The following is a 16,154-nucleotide window of genomic DNA, read 5'->3' as shown; positions in this document are numbered from 1 at the left end:
TACAAGATACTTTTTGTCTTCTTCTTTTTTTTTTTTTTTGGTTTTTCCTTTTTTTTTTTTACTTTCTAGGCAACTCTACAGACTTCAGATCTTTTGCCTCATCAATGCAGATCATCTTATTTTCCCCCCCCCTCCAAAAAAAAAAGGTGGCCAGGTTCTTTAAACATGCACATCTCTGGAGCTTCCAGGCTGTATATTTTACTTAGTTTTGTTTAAATTCTGCGGACTTAGCAGGTTGTCCCCCGTTCCTAAAATCTCTACATCAGTGTTCAGGGTGGCCTGAGTGCTGGTCAGGCTCCTCAAGGGTTTACAGGATCACACAGAAGAACTTCTTCTCTCTAAAGGGGTTTTCTGAGGCTGGGACGGGGGTCAATAGTGGGTCCTCCTTGGCATGGGCTTCGCAGTACGCCATCAGGTCTGCTGCTGCTTTTGACACCTGCAATAGAAGGAGCCCCACATTATGGACAGGCTGTGCTGGGAACATCCCACCCTCAGAGATCCCAGTGGTGGGGCTGAGCTCACAGCATCCCAAACCTGGGGTATAGAGCATAGCCTGGCCAGAGACCATATTGACATCCCTTGTGGGGGTGCTTCTTCACCTTGGGGCCCTGAACTCAGAGCTCACCTGGCAGGGAATGCTCCTGTGAATATCCTTCACATCCTTCACCCATTCACATTCTTTGCTTGACTCAATCATAGACTTTAGTAGATACTACATCCCTGCCAGCTATCCTTCCCATCCCTCAGCAGGGATTTCCACAGCTGCTGTCCACAGTGACCAACTCATCCATTTATTCAGGACATGGCCACAACTCCTTATCTGCCAGAGCTCACCTCAGCCCTCAGAGGTGAAGTTTTGCTTGCAAGCACCTAGAAATGCTTCAAGCTCCTCTCTCCCCAGGACCAGCTGTTGTCCAAAAACACATTGGTGGAGAACACAAATCCCCTGAGCTCAGAGCAGAATACAAATCCTCTGAGCTCTCAAGCTTGAAGATGTGTCCCATGTTTTGCACCATGGTGAAGCAGAAAGGGTCAGAGCAGAGGAAACACCTCACAGCAAGATTGAGATTTCCTTAGGAAAGAGGCATGAGGAGAACTTTGCTTCTAGAGTTTCCCTGCTACCTTCAAGGCTGAGCACTGAGCACTGCTGAAGGAACAGTTTTAACTGCAGCTGTGACAAACAACAGTGGTTTGACCTGTTCTTGAGAAGGTGTGAGATGCTTGGGCACAGTCACTCCTTCACACACCCCAGCAGGGCTCCAGGTGATACTTCCACAGGTGAGCATCTGCTGCTGACTACTGTCATGGCCTTTGGGAGCATGTATAGAATCACAAAGTCATTTTGTTTGGAAAAGACCTTTAAGATCATCAAGTCCAACCATTAACCCAGCACTGCCAGGTCACCACTAAACCATGTTCCTCAGTACCACATCCACAGGGCTTTGAAATCCTTTTAGGGATGGTGACTCCACCACTGCCCTGAGCAGCCTGTTCCAGGTCTTGACACTGCTTTTAGGGGAGAAATTTCTCCTCATGTCCGACCTAAACCTCCTCTGGTGCAACTTGAGGCCATTTCCTCTTGTCCTGTAACTTGTTCCTTGGGAGACAAGACCAATCCCCACCTCACTCCAACCTCCTTTCAGGGAGTTGTAGAGAGCAATGAGGTCTCCCCTCAGCCTCCTTTTCTCCAGGATGAACAACCCCAGTTCCCTCAGCTGCTCCTCACCAGACCTGTTCTTCACACCCTTCGCCACCTTCATTACCCCTTCTATAGATAACTTACAGCACCTTAACCTGATAGACCTCAACAAACATAGCCCAGCACCACATCTCAGCTCCCACAAGATGCTTTTGGCAGCTGTTTAGTTGCAGACATCAACCTGCAGCACCCCTCTGAGCCAGCAGGCAGCTCCTGAGCCAGGCTACCTTTATCCTGTCGATGTTGGCCTCCATCTTCAGCTGCTCCACCAGCTTGCGGGCTTGCGCTATGCTAGCAGTGTTGTTGCTCGCCATGGGCAGGCCAGGTATGCTCTCTGGATGGGCTGTGGGCACAAACACAAAGAGGTGAGATGTTGGGCTGGGGAGATGTTGTAGTTTGAGCTGGGTGCCCCCCTGGTGCATTCACTTCCTGTGTCCAGAAGTCCAGCCCAGAGGGATGGACACAGGAAATTGTGTATTTCCTACCATAATTCTTTGCACCACTATAAGATCCAGTGCGGAGTCTGGCACTTTCTCTTTCCTTCCCTCTCCGAGACTTGGTAACTGGGGGAGAGATCTCCCGGCCATGGGCCTGATTGGGCCCAAGGCCACAGGGGGATGGGCAGTCTCAGGCCTGGCCAGCTGAGACTAGCCCAGCAGAGGGAGGGGGAAGAAGGAGCCCTGGGGGTTTTGCATGCACCCTCAGGTGGGGATGGGATCTTTCTTTGTCACTGCGCTTTGAGTTTTCTGTAACATTTACTGCTTTCTATTTAAACTTTCATCACTTTTGCAATCCGTTTGTCTGAGTCGTTATTTCTGCCTGTGGTGGGGAGGGGATCTGCACCAACCCATTACATTTTTTGGCGCCCAACGTGGGGCCAACTGCAGCTCGGATTGCAAAAGATGGAGAGTTTAAATTTAGTTCTGGGCGTCGGTTTGGGTTTGGAAAGTTGGGGCTCAGGTTTTGTGTTACCGGGGCGACTGTGTGAACTCCTGTGGGCTGCAGAAGGATAGCTGGTGCGTGGCTGATGGCATGGAAGTCCCGCCTTTTGTTTGGGAACAGCGAGGGGTGGTTCTTTCTGTGACTTTCTGCCCAGGGTAGCTTAAGAATGCTCGAGTAGCCTAAGAAGGCGAGACCTGCCTTCTCCTCGTTCCCTGCGGAGCGGCAGGGAGCGGAGGAGGGGCAGCGGCAAGCAGAGCGTGGTCGGCCTGCGGCCGCTGCGGGAAGCGGACACCCGCGGCGAGCGGGCAAGCGACTGCTGGAGGTGACTCGGACTCTGCATCGCGGCGACAGAGACGGCGGGGGCCGGGCCGGGCCGCGTTCAAGCGGCGGCGGCGGCACCGCCCGAGCCGGGCTGCGTTCAGGCGGCGGCGGCAGCTGTAAATCTTTCCCTGGTGTTTTCGGACGTGTTCCGAAAATGGCGCCGAGCACCTGGCTCCGCCTCCCTGCTTCTTCAGTGGGCTGTGGCGCAGCTCCTCCCTCTGCCGGGGGTGGAGGTTGTGCAGCCGGATGCTGTCCTGCCTCGGTACGCGAGCGCCCAGCCGGGGGGTGCGGAGTGCCTCTGACATGCATCCGTGTAGCTTTGGTCCGCGTGAAAGCGGTTGGCTGCGGCACCCTGGATGGATTGAAAAAGGCAGTCGTGGAGCTGGATTGTTCCGACTGGCCTGCCCCAGGGGTGGAGAATTTGCCGCTGAATAGGAGAGTAAAGGCTTGGCTGAGAAGTTGTGAGGTATTTCCAGGTGACCAGGATGTCCCAAGGAGTCCACAAGGAATTCACACTGCAGGAGAAGGACTGCGTCGCTGGGAGGTTCCATCACATGAGGAAGAACAACTGGAATGGACTGATGCTTGAGCCTGAATGAGAGACTGTTTGAGTGGACGCCCAGATGAAGATATGGACTCCGCCGGACATGTCATCAGAAGTTTTCTGATCTGATGATGTGTTTGGGTGCAAGGATTATGGTATGAAATACAGGGGTGGCATGTTGTAGTTTGAGCTGGGTGCCCCCCTGGTGCATTCACTTCCTGTGTCCAGAAGTCCAGCCCAGAGGGATGGACACAGGAAATTGTGTATTTCCTACCATAATTCTTTGCACCACTATAAGATCCAGTGCGGAGTCTGGCACTTTCTCTTTCCTTCCCTCTCCGAGACTTGGTAACTGGGGGAGAGATCTCCCGGCCATGGGCCTGATTGGGCCCAAGGCCACAGGGGGATGGGCAGTCTCAGGCCTGGCCAGCTGAGACTAGCCCAGCAGAGGGAGGGGGAAGAAGGAGCCCTGGGGGTTTTGCATGCACCCTCAGGTGGGGATGGGATCTTTCTTTGTCACTGCGCTTTGAGTTTTCTGTAACATTTACTGCTTTCTATTTAAACTTTCATCACTTTTGCAATCCGTTTGTCTGAGTCGTTATTTCTGCCTGTGGTGGGGAGGGGATCTGCACCAACCCATTACAGGAGAGAGCTGCTCCTAGCCCCGAAATGCCCTGAATCGTAGCATTACAGAATGGGTTGGGTTGGAGGGGACCCCTAAAGGTCAACTAGTTCACCCAACCTGCAGTCAGCAGGGACATCTGCAACTAGAGCAGGTTGCTCAGGGCCCCAAACAGTTCCAGGGATGGGACATACTACCCATCTAGGTATATGGGTAGTCATACACTGCTTTCTGTGCCATTCCCCATTGTCTTCTATCAGTCATGTTTAGGGGACTCTGGGACCTTCTGGAACACAGTCTGCAGGAGCAAGATCCCAGCTGAGCTAGACTTTGGCTTTTGCTCTTACAGGAAAGGCTCTGGTGGCACTAAGGCAAAAGGAAATCATAGAACAGCCTCCCCCCCCTCAAACAGTCAGAGCTTCTGCGCCAGGCTCATTCCCCAGCCCCAGCATGGTCCCATATCCCTTGGCCTCCTTTGCTTTGTCCCTGCTGCCAACTTGAGCATTGAGATGCTAAACAGGATGCTGGAGTTTCCTGTTTCTTGGGTTTTATAACCCAGGCAGGCTGGGGGTGGGACACACACTCATTAAATCCACATCTTCTGCATCACGGATGTTTTTCCATCACCTTGGAACAGCCACAAGCTCCAGCAGCAGCAGCCAGAAACCCAGAGCTCAGCTCTTCCAGCAGCTGAAGGTTTTACAGCCATGGTACACTGGCCCCTAGCTCTCTGAGCTAGCTCCCTGGGCAGCCTGTTCCAGTGTCTCACCACCCTCACTGGAAAGAATTTCTTCCTAACATCCAGTCTAAATCTCCCCTCTTCCAGCTTCAATCCATCCCCTCTCATCCTATCACTACAAGCCCTTGTAAAAAGTCCCTTCCCAGCTTTTTTGTAGCCCCCTTCATATACTGGAAGGCTGCTCTAAGGTCTTCCTGGAGCCTTCTCTTCTCCAGGCTGAACAGCCCCAATTCTTGTAGTCTGTCCCCACAGGGGAGGTGCTTCAGCTCTCTCATCATCTTTTTGGTCCTCCTCTGGACCCACTCCACAGTCTGATGTCCTACTTGTGCTGGGGACACCAGAACAGTACTTCAGGTAGGGTCTCACAGGAGCAGAGAGGCAAAATTACCTCCATTGCATTGCTGGACACACTTGTTCAACTCCAGCCTATAGTGGGTGATGTAAGGATGTTTGTGAAGAAGCTTCTCCGAGAACCTACAGAAAAATCTGGCACTGAGGGAGGTACCTGTGCTCAGAAGTGACTGGAGAGCAAGTTTTGCCAGGTCCAGCTGGATTTCAGGATGAATTCCCCTCCCCAGCCACCCTCTGCCCATTGGGAATCCCAAGGAAGGGTTTTACCAGAATCAGGTCTCACCGGTGATTTGTCTCTAGGGAAAGATCTGCTCCCCTTGGCCAACCTTTAGACAAAGAGAATATAGAAAACAAAGTATCTGAGTTAGGTTGCTCTATCATTTATGGCACCAGGAAACCCAGAGCCCTATGTGCCACCAGGGAGGCAGAAAAGTTGTGGGTTTCCTTCCCTAACACCCCTCCCTCCTGTGCCCCCTGCACGTGGCCCCCAGTGACGCAGATTTATTTGCATTCAATGAGGCGCTCAGCCCAGGAAGAGGTTTGAAGGCAGTGGGCAACCATCCGAGGGCTGTTGGCAGCTGGGCTTGTGGCTCTTGTCCAGCTTATGGTGAGCCCTACAGAATCACAGAATCACAAAATGGTGGGGGCTGCAAGAGACCTCTGGAGGTCATCTAGTTCAACCCCTCTGCTAAAGCAGTGTCACCTAGATCAGGTTGCACAAGATCACATCCAAGCAGGTTTTGAGTATCTCCAGAGGTGGAGACTCTACCACCTCTCTGGGTATCCTGTTCCAGTGCTCCGTCACCCTCCAAATAAAGAAGTTCCTTCTCAAGTTTAGATGCAACTTCCTATGTTCAGGTTCCTGCCTGTTACCTTCTGTCCTGTCACTGGGCACCACTGAAAAGAGATTGGTTCCCATTCTCCTGATACCCACCCTTTAGCTATTGATCAGTATTGAGAAGATCCCCCACGTCCTTCAACCTTTCTTCATAAGACAGATGTTCTAGTCCCCTAATCATCTTTGTAGCCCTTTGCTGCACCCTCTCAAGCAGTTCCCTGTTCTGCTTGAACTGTGGAGACTCAGAACTGGACCCAGTACTCCAGATGTGGCCTCACTAGGGCAGAGTAGAGGGGGAGGTGAACCTCCCTCGACCTGCTGGCCACACTCTTCTTAAAGCACCCTAGAAGGGAACTCTTTCTGATGCACCCTATGGCACGACTGAGCTTGCTGTAAGATGCGTGGTGAGAAGGGATGGAATTTAACTGGTGAGAAGGGATGGATTTAACCATCTGGTATACAGAACATGTGGTCAGGTGGAAAAAGCATCTCCCTGGGGAAGGCTGTCAAAATCCTCCTCCCTTCACCACAGCCCAACTCCAATTGAGCATCCCAGACAGCCTAAGCTCCTGGGTCTGTCCTCATCAGGCAAAGCTCTGCAATGTCACTTGAGGTGCAGCTCAAGCATTTGTGCTGTTTATGTGCTAGTTCTTCTCAGCTCTCCCCCAGTCTCTTTGTTTGAGGGGTGTCTGAGTAGCAGGCTACCAGGGTGCTTCTCTCCTGCTTCTCATTTTAGTTGTCTTTGCAAAACCAGAGTGGATCATCACATTTCAGCTGGTGCTGAGTTGGTGGGAAAGCTGGTGGCCATCTAGGTCATCTCGGTCACTGAGGTGTACACCAAGTCCAGTGGGTGGACTTGATGGTCTTGAAGGTCTTTTCCAACCAAAATTATTCTATGGTTTTAATGCTGTTGCGTGGTTTGGGTGCTGCAGAGAGTCTTCTACTGCAGCAGATATCATTCTTGATGATGTTGTGCCATTTCCTAGCGAGCACCATGGGCTGTCGCTGCTCTGGTGGTGGAGAGTCACATCGAGAGTGAAGTTTAGTACCAGGGAAAGAGGCATGGAAGCAGGGAGAACTACTGAGATGTTTGGTGTGGCTGCTATGGTCCTAGTCTTCACAAAAATCATAGAATCACAGAACAGTTTGGGTTAGAAGGAACCTCTAAAAGTCATCCAGTTCAACCCTCCTGCAGTCTGCAGGCACATCTGCATCTACAGCAGGCTGCTCAGAGCACCAAACAACCTGACCTGGAATAGTTTCAGGCATGGGGCATCTACCACCTCTCTGAGCAACCTGGGACAGTGTCTCTACCATGCTCAGCATCAAAATTCTCTTCCTTCTCTCTTGTATGAATCTCCCTCTTATAGTTTAGAGCCATCATCCCTTGTCCTGTCACAACAGGGCCTGCTCAAAAGCCTGTTCCCAGCTTTCTGACCAGCCCCTTTAAGCAGAAAGGCACTACCAGAAGGTCTCACTGCAGCCTTCTCTTCTCCAGGCTGAACAACCCCAACTCTCAGCCTGGCCTCACAGCAGAGAGCTTCCAGCCCTCCTGTCATTGCTCTGGCCTCTTCTGGCACCACCTGTGGGTCACATCCCCTGTCACACAATTTCCCAGCTTTTTTCCACCTCCCAGTGGGTTTTTCTCTGCTTTGCAGAAAATCTGTCTCCCCACATCTCCCCACTGAACCAAAAGAGAAAGCAATGGCTCTGCAGGAAGGAAACCAATAGCACAAGCGTCTGCCAGGGTGAAAACTCTGCTGTAAAGACCCAAGGCTCCTCAGAGCACCTCATGTCAACACCTACCACCAAGAACAACTTATTTAGGATGTGAAAGTCAGAACCTCCCTACTTCTTGCATGTCACATTTACATTAACATGTCACGTTTTCCACCACCTATGCACCAATATTTTTTCCACCAGCCAGTAGCCAAGTGGGTGAACACCACTAGGGCAGGCAGGATTTGGGGGAGCATTGAGGCTTGTTCCTACCAGCCTGTGTTTTTTTAGTTCATAAAACATGCCAAGGTGGGTATTGGAATGGATGTTTTTTTTCCCCCCTCCCAGCTCTTATTCCTGCTGAGATTGCTCCCTGCTCCCTGCATTTGGAGCACTTCCAGAGAAGGGCAATGCAGCTGGTGAAGGGTTTAGAGCACAAGTCTTGTGAGGAGCAACTGAGGGAACTGGGGTCATTCAGCCTGGAGAAAAGGAGGCTGAGGAGAAACTTTCTTACTATCTACAACTCCTTAAAAAGAGGTTGGAGTGAGGCAGAGGTTGGTCTCATCTCCCAGGCAACCAGCACCAGAACAAGAGGACACAGTCTCAAGCTGTGCCAGGGGAGGTTTAGGCTGGAGGTTAGGAAGAAATTCTACACAGAGTGATTGCCCATTGGAATGGGCTGCCCAGGAAGGTGGTGGAGTCACCATCACTGGAGGTGTTCAGGAGGAGACTTGATAGGGTGCTTGGTGCCATGGGTTAGTTGATTAGGTGGTGTTGGATGATAGGTTGGACATGATGATCTTGAAGGTCTCTTCCAACCTGGTCTGGTCTAGTCTAGTCTAGTCTAGTCTGGTGTATTCTATTCTAAGAGGAAATGGCTTCAAGTTGTGCCAGGGGAGGTTTAGGTTGGACATTAGGAAAAAGTTCTTCACCAGAAGGGTTGTCAACAGGAGCAGGATGCCCAGGGCAGTGACGCAGTCACTATCCCTGGAGGGATTCCAAAGCTGTGTAGATGTGGTGCTGAGGGACATGGTTTAATGGTGGGTAAATGCTTGGACTTGATGATCTTAAAGCTCTGTTCCAACCAAGCTGATTCTAGGGCTCTATGATTCTGTCTCAAAGGAAGGGCTGACGAGGTCCCTGCCTAGGCAATGGGATCTCCTGAAAGCTGCCTTTTCCTCCCCAAGCCCCAGGTGTATCCAGGATGGAAAATGGAGCCTAGAGCCACGCCATCACAGTCCCTGACTGGCTGGAGCGTGGGAATCCCTCACCCAGGGCTGGCTGGGCTTTTTTATAGCATCCTGTTGCTTTTCCTAAGAGCCATGACTAAAAATAGGCTGCTCAGCTGAAAAAGAATTACTAAATATATAGAGAAAAAATTATAAAAATACTCCAGAGAACAAGAAAGTAGCAAAACAGCCACATTGCCAGGGGGTGGGAGCTGGTGTAGTCACATTGATCTCACCACCAGCTGCAGACCTGGCTTGGAGAAGAGCCTTAAAATGCCCAAATCACACGTGTCATTATTTCCTTGAGCACAAAGAACCCCACACATTCCGAGCTAGAGTTGTGGCCATGGCCTCCCAGCTCACCTCTTCTCTGAGGCACGGGACCTTCAACCTCAGCAGTGGTTACAGCTGCAAATCCCAGTTCCTCATCCCCTGGGGTTTTGTTCCCTTTTCCAAGGTCTATTCTTTTACGGCCTGTGTCCAACACAGGTGTTCAATCCAGCAGAAAGCACCTCAGAGACGTGCCAGCAAGTAAATAAATAAATAACTCACTCACTCACTCACTCACTCACAAGGAGCTCAAGTGGAACATGAGCCTGTTTCCATGGAAACAGCTTCATTCTCACACCAGCATCCCATCCCTCCTGCCAAACTGGGGCAGGGTGGGATGCGTGCCCGTTTTGGCCTCCATGCTGCTGTTTTCCATGGGTTTCAGTTCCTGACCCCCATTGCTTCTGCAGCCTTTGTGGTGGGTGTTGCCCATCTTAGCCTTGTGCACACCTAAACAGCTGAATTTTGCCCCCAAAGCGACATCAAGGTTGAACCCAGCCCACCACCGGCTCAGCCAGCTCTGAGTCTGCTGGCAAAGCTCATAGAATCCTGGAGTTGTGTTGGTTGCAAGAGACCTTTCAGATCATCAAGTCCAATCATTAACCCAACACTGCCAGGTCACCACTAAACCAAGTCCCTCAGCACAACATCTATGAGGTCTTTAAAGGCCTCCAGGGAAAGGGACTTCCCTGCTGTACTGGGTAGCCTGTTTCAGGGCTTGACAACCCTTCTGGGGAAGAAATTGCTCCTGTACCTCCCTTGGTGTGACTTGAGGCCATTTCCTCTCATTCTATCACTTACTCCTTGGAAGAAGAGACCAACTTCCACCTCACTACAACCTCCTTTCAGGGAGTTGTAGAGAGAGAGAACATTTCTCTTCAGCCTCCTTTTCTCCAGGCTCAACACCCCCAGTTCCCTCAGCTGCTTCTCACCAGACCTGTTCTCCAGACTCCTCTCCAGCTTCCTTGCCCTTCTCTGGACCTGCTCCAGCACCTCAATGTCCTTGGACTGAGCACTCCAAAACTGAACCCAGTATTTGAGGTGTGGCCTCACCAGTGCTGAGTACAGGGCAGGGAACCCTGTCCTGGTCCTGCTGGTCACACTATTGCTGATCCAGGCCAGGATGCTGGTGGCCTTCTAGGCCACCTGGGCACACACTGGCTCATCTTCAGTTGGCTGTTAACCAGCACCCCCAGGTCCTTCTCTGCTGGGCAGGTTGCAGTCACTCTGCTGCAAGCCTGGAGTGTTCATGGGGTGTTGTGACCCAAGTGCAGGACCCAGCACTTGGCCATTTTGAGCCTCATCCCATTTGCCTTGGCCCATGGATCCAGCCTGACCTCTGGTCCCTGAGCCCCAGAGCCTCCCTACCCTCAAGCACATCAATGCTTCCTCTCAGATGAGTGTCATCTGCAAGCTTAGTGAAGGTACCTCCATTCCCTCATCCACATCATTGATCAAAGTGTTAAAGTGAACATTGAAATCTCATTATCAATGCACAGCACATGGAGCAGAGGAAGCTCCAGCAAAGATCTTTCTCTTCCCTAATTTTCCTGAGGCACTAAATAATGAGCTCAGCACCGGAGCTGGCTTTGCAGAGAGCCTGGCACAGGATGTCCCCTCCATCCACACTGCTGCAAGGCTCCAAGAGAAACCTCCTTCCCAAGAGGCACATCCAGACACAGAGAGGAGGAAGAGGAAGGCAGGTGTGATGGAACCAGGCTGCTTCAGCCCCAGAGGGTTGTTTTTTGGGGGACAGCAGGGCTGTCCCTCTTGCCTGCAGAATTCACCATGCCATGGGTGTCACACGAAAGTGAAAGTTCAGCTTTTTGGTTTCTCATAGGCATCCTAACAGCTCAAAACAAAGGCAAAGGGCACCCAACCTCAACTTCCTTCTTCTCTCAAGGGGCAACCAAACTCAACTTCCTTCTTCTCTCAGTTTGGTTTCTTGTTTTTTTGTGTTTTGGTTTTTTTTTTAAAGAGATTATTCAGATGAAGGACCAGCCACCAGACAGCACAGCCTGGGACATCTGCTCCCATCCCTCCTGCCACCATTCATAGGAAATGGTGGCTCTCTCCAGAGGGGTACCCTGGGAAAGGAGAATCACAGAATCACAGAATCACCAAGGCTGGAAGAGACCTCAAAGATCATCAAGTCCAACCTGTCACCACAGACCTCATGACTACACCATGGCACCAAGTGCCACGTCCAGTCCCCTCTTCAACACCTCCAGGGATGGTGACTCCACCACCTCCCTGGGCAGCCCATTCCAATGGTGAATGACTTTCTCAGCGAAGAACTTTCTCCTCACCTCAAGCCTAAACCTCCCCTGGTGCAGCTTGAGACTGTGTCCTCTTGTTCTGCTGCTGGTTGCCTGGGAGAAGAGACTAAGCCCCATCTGGCTACAACTTCCTTTCACATAGTTGTAGACAGCATTAAGGTCTCCACTGAGCCTCCTCTTCTCCAGGCTAAACAACCCCAGCACCCTCAGCCTCTCCTCATAGGGCTTGTGCTCGAGGCCTCTCACCAGCCTTGTTGCCCTTCTCTGGACACGTTCAAGTGTCTCGATGTCCTTAAACTGAGGGGCCCAGAACTGGACACAGGACTCAAGGTGTGGCCTAACCAATGCAGAGCACAGGGGCACAATGACTTCCCTACTCCTGCTGGCCACACCATTCTTAATGCAGGCCAGGATGGCATTTGTCTTCTTGGCTACCTGGGCACACTGCTGGCTCATGTTCAGCCAGCTGTCAATCAACACCCCCAGATCCCTCTCCATTTGACAGCTCTCCAGCCATTCCGACCCCAGCCTGTAGCTCTGCGTGGGGTTGCCGTGGCCAAAGAGCAGCACCCGGCACTTGGACTTGTTAAATGTCATCTTGTTGGACTCTGCCCCTCTGTCCGATCAACCCATCCTTCTCCCACTCCAGGGATGGCACAAGGCTCCAGGACCATGGGAACACCACTGGGATTGTCAGTCCATGGAGATTTCCAGCAAGCCAACAAGCTGTGTGATCTCTCACCCTGCCCATGGCCTTTGGGAATGAAGGAAAAGTCATTGTTTTGGGGAAAACTGTTGCTTTTAAATGCCCAAGGGATAAACCACCCTGGGAGGATGGGTGGTCTGGGAGGTTGGTTAGACATTGAGAAATAAGGATGGTCAAAAATGGAGGAATAAGTGTGTCCAGTGAATGGGGATGCTGAAATATTGGGCAATAAGGATGGCCAAATATTGGGGAATAAAGATATGCAAATACTAGGGGGAAAGAATAGCTGCAGCTGAGCATCACCTTCTTCCCACAGCCTGAGTTTTCATCCAGATTCAAAATACCATCACTCTGCCAGCTCACATCTGACCCCCAGCAAGCCCTCGCTGTGCTCTCCACACCCAGACAAGCTCATGGAGAGGCTTCCTGGTGACACACAAGGACAGACAGGCTCCTTGCTACTTGCTTGTGCTGTCCCATGGAAAGAAAAAGGTCTCAGATGTCACATTTGAGTGTGACACACCAATAAGTATGGCTAAGGGTCTGCATCCTGTCATGCCATCCCCATCCCCACCTTTTTGGCTCTGCACTGTAGCACAGCACTGAAAAATGAAACCGATTTAAGGGTTGAGGTTTGGGTTTTGGTTTGGTTTTGGGGAGGAGGGGGTGGGTTGTTTGTTTTTTTTTAACTTAAGGAACTGTTAAAGCACACCCAGGAAGAGCAAAAACTCCCTTAGCCAAGCAGGAACTCAGTGAACCTCTGTCCTGCCAGTCCTTTGGTGGGCTGGAAGAGAAACTCTCACAGTAAAGGACATGGTTGCTCTTTAAGCTGCAGTTAGGCTTTAGCCTACCTAGATTTAAGAAAATCCAACCAGTGCTCCCAGTTAATAATTGTATTTAATAGAATCATAGAATCAGGGGGTTTTTTGGTTGGAAAAGACCTCTCAGATTATTGAGTCCAACTACCAACCTAACATCACCATGACCACTAAACCATGTCCCAGTTTGTATAGAACTGGCCTGAGAGGAACACATGCTGCTTTGGAAATACCCTAAGCCCACTGGTGCTCCCCCTCAAAACCCTAGGCTTTCTCAGAAATGCCCCATTAGTTGCCTCCTGCGAAGTAGTACCCATCTAGTACCTGGACTAGATGATCTCCAGAGGTCCCTTCCAACTCCCACCTTCCTGGGATTCTGAGATTTCTGTTTCAGCAATGACCATGCTGTCTGTGGTGTCCCTGATGGGACTGAATGGTGGAGATATCATCTTTGAAGTCCCTTAGATAGACCAAAGTACCTCCAGTGCACAGTAAATACAGGGGGAAAAAAGGAAGGAAGAGGGAATTAGGCAGAGAAGTGCTCAGGAAGGACAGATGGACAGGTCATGCTTTGCCCCTAGGGTCTTGCAGATGTTTCTGGTGGCAGAGCTTGTGGGATCCCAAGTGATCATCACAGAAATCACAGGAACATTCAGGTTGGAAAAGACCCTCAGGATCACCAAGTCCAACCAATAACCCTACTCTACAAGGTTCACCCCTAAACCATATCCCCAGGCACCAGGTCTAAACGACCTTTAAACACATCCAGGGTGGGTGACTCAACCACCTCCCTGGGCAGCACATTCTGTGAAAAAAATTTCCCCTAACACCCAGTCTAAAAATCCCAGAGCACCTGGGCACTGTTGGAGTCTCCTCCCACCCCAGGTGTGGCCACTTGGCCCTCCCCACCCACTCCCCCTTTAAATACCCCACAGGAAAGGCAGCAGCCCCAAGCTGAGCCCATCTGGGCTGAGGGATCCTCCTCTCCTCACCGGTGAGTGCCCATGGTGCACACTGGGTGATGGTGGTGGTGACCAAAAAAAGGCCGGGGGGCCTGGTGGCCCCCCGGCTAGGTAGGGCAACAATTGATGACCACTCCAGTATCATCCACGGGTGCTGCCTGGGCTGAGCTCTGCTGTGTGGTGTCTTGGCTGGTTGAGGGTCTTGCTCCAGGCTCTGGGATTGGTGCAAAAATGGTGGTGGTAGAGCAGAACCTGTTTAGGCAGGGGGGGAGGATGGTGAGGGAGGAGCAGGAGCTGCTTGGGGTAGGCAAAAGGTGGTGGTACAAATCCAGGCTGGGTGCAGAGGGGGCTGAGAGAAGCCCTGAAATCCCCATAGCAGAGCTCTCACCTTCCTTCCCACCTCCCATGGTGGCTCTTCCTCCTATAAGTCAGACACCTGGATTTCTCCCCATCAGGTCCAGGAAACTCTTGCCAAACCAGCTGCTGAGCCTCAGGGCATCACAGTCCTGCAGGTTTTTCTCTGCCCTACATGGGGTCTGCTCAGGTTGGAGGTCCAGGGCACTATCTGCAGCCCTGGCTGATGCACCTTCTAACATTGGTTACAACCTTGTGTAGATATCATGGAAAATACTTGAGCATATTGTTGTGCATTAATCTTCTCAGTGCTGATCAATACCTCAAGGATGGGGATCAAGAAGATGCAAGTTCAGAGGCACATAGTGACAGAGCAAGGGGCAATGGGCACAAACTGGAACCCAAGAGGCTCCATCTGAAAAGGTGAGGGTGTCATTGCCCTGGAACAGGCTGCCCAGAGAGGTTGTGGAGTCTCCTTCTCTGGAGAGATTCCAAACCCTCCTGGGCAAGCTGCTGTGGGTGATCCTGCTTTAGCAGGAGAGTTGGTCTGGATGATCTCCAGAGGTCACTTCCAACCCCTACCATGCTGGGATTCTGTAATTTCTCCTGCAGTTGGGGGTAACCCAGCTGTGATTTCAGGGGCAGCTGGGACCAAGCCAGTCTTACCATATAAGCCAATGGAGCAGCAATGTCCAGGTAGAATAACAAATGAATTGACCAAACAAAAAAATCCTTTTGAGTACCACAATGCACTCCATGAAAGTGGTTTCCTCCTGATGGCATGGCAGCAGGCTGGGCCATTCCTTACTCCATGGGGCAGAAGCTCTGCTGTGAGGGAGACTCTAGGTCTGAGAAACATGCTCCACTGAAAAAGAGGACAAGCCCTCCAAAACTTTTCTCCCCCTCCATGGAGTGACCTCTAGAACACGAAAATTGCTCTAACTAGAAGCATCATCACACCTATGACTTCTTGAGCCTCTCAGTGCTGGCTTCTATCCCAAACCCACCTCAAATCAATTCTGAAATAAATTCTTTGTCCACACCTTGTTCAGAAATCCCAGTTGCCTGCCCTTTGTGATGGTTAAAGCTGCTGAGGAAGGAATGAGCTCCTGCCCCACAAAAAGGAGTTCAACATCTGCTCATACAGCTCTCAACTTCTGACCATTAATTAAGGGAAGCAGCCAAGAGCTATTATTTGATGTTAATTAACAGATCCATCCTTGGGGTTCTGTTTCTTAACAGATGTTGAAGGGAAGGTGAAAAACAAGGTTTCAAACAGAAGAGAAGAAGGGATCATATCAGCCAGCATCACATCTGCAGAAGGATTCTTGTTGTTATCTGGCTGTGCCTGCCTGACTGCTGAAAGGGCAACCTCCCACCTCCTCAATCCTGGGCCACCATGATTTATCAACTGCCTGCCCATCAGCATTGGGATACAGCCCCCCCAGAAGGACACAGGGCAAGCAACTGAGTTCCCTAATTTAGCTAACATGTCTCATATTTAAAGGACAACCTCCCTGTGACACTAAGGGAATAGGAGGATGTGGATTTTGCAGGAGCTCCTGCCATAGTGCCAAGCTACTGGGCTCACCTGAAAATCACAAAAGCATTCTAATTGCAAGAGACCTTCAAGATCATCAAATCCAACCATTAATGCAGCACTGCCAGGTCACCACCAAACCACATCCCTCAGCACCACAG

The 16,154-nt window shown here is 51.1% G+C and overlaps 1 protein-coding gene across 1 annotated transcript in view; it reads right to left on the bottom strand.

The window, feature by feature from the left end:
- Positions 1-141: 141 nt before the first annotated feature.
- Positions 142-16,154, bottom strand: part of GNG2 (G protein subunit gamma 2) — a 28,910-nt gene continuing 12,897 nt past the window's right edge. Inside the window, exons 2-4 of the mRNA XM_054161655.1 lie at positions 5,502-5,544; positions 1,927-2,042; positions 142-436 (exon numbers count right to left, since the gene is read on the bottom strand). Of these exons, the coding sequence (XP_054017630.1) occupies positions 308-436; positions 1,927-2,013 (216 nt within the window). The 5' untranslated portion in view covers positions 2,014-2,042; positions 5,502-5,544 and the 3' untranslated portion in view covers positions 142-307. The remainder of the gene's footprint in view (positions 437-1,926; positions 2,043-5,501; positions 5,545-16,154) is intronic.

This window comes from Dryobates pubescens, chromosome 5 (genome assembly GCF_014839835.1).
Source record: "Dryobates pubescens isolate bDryPub1 chromosome 5, bDryPub1.pri, whole genome shotgun sequence".
In the NCBI taxonomy this organism is placed as follows: Eukaryota; Metazoa; Chordata; class Aves; order Piciformes; family Picidae; genus Dryobates; species Dryobates pubescens.
This window is presented reverse-complemented; position numbering and strand designations above follow the sequence as displayed.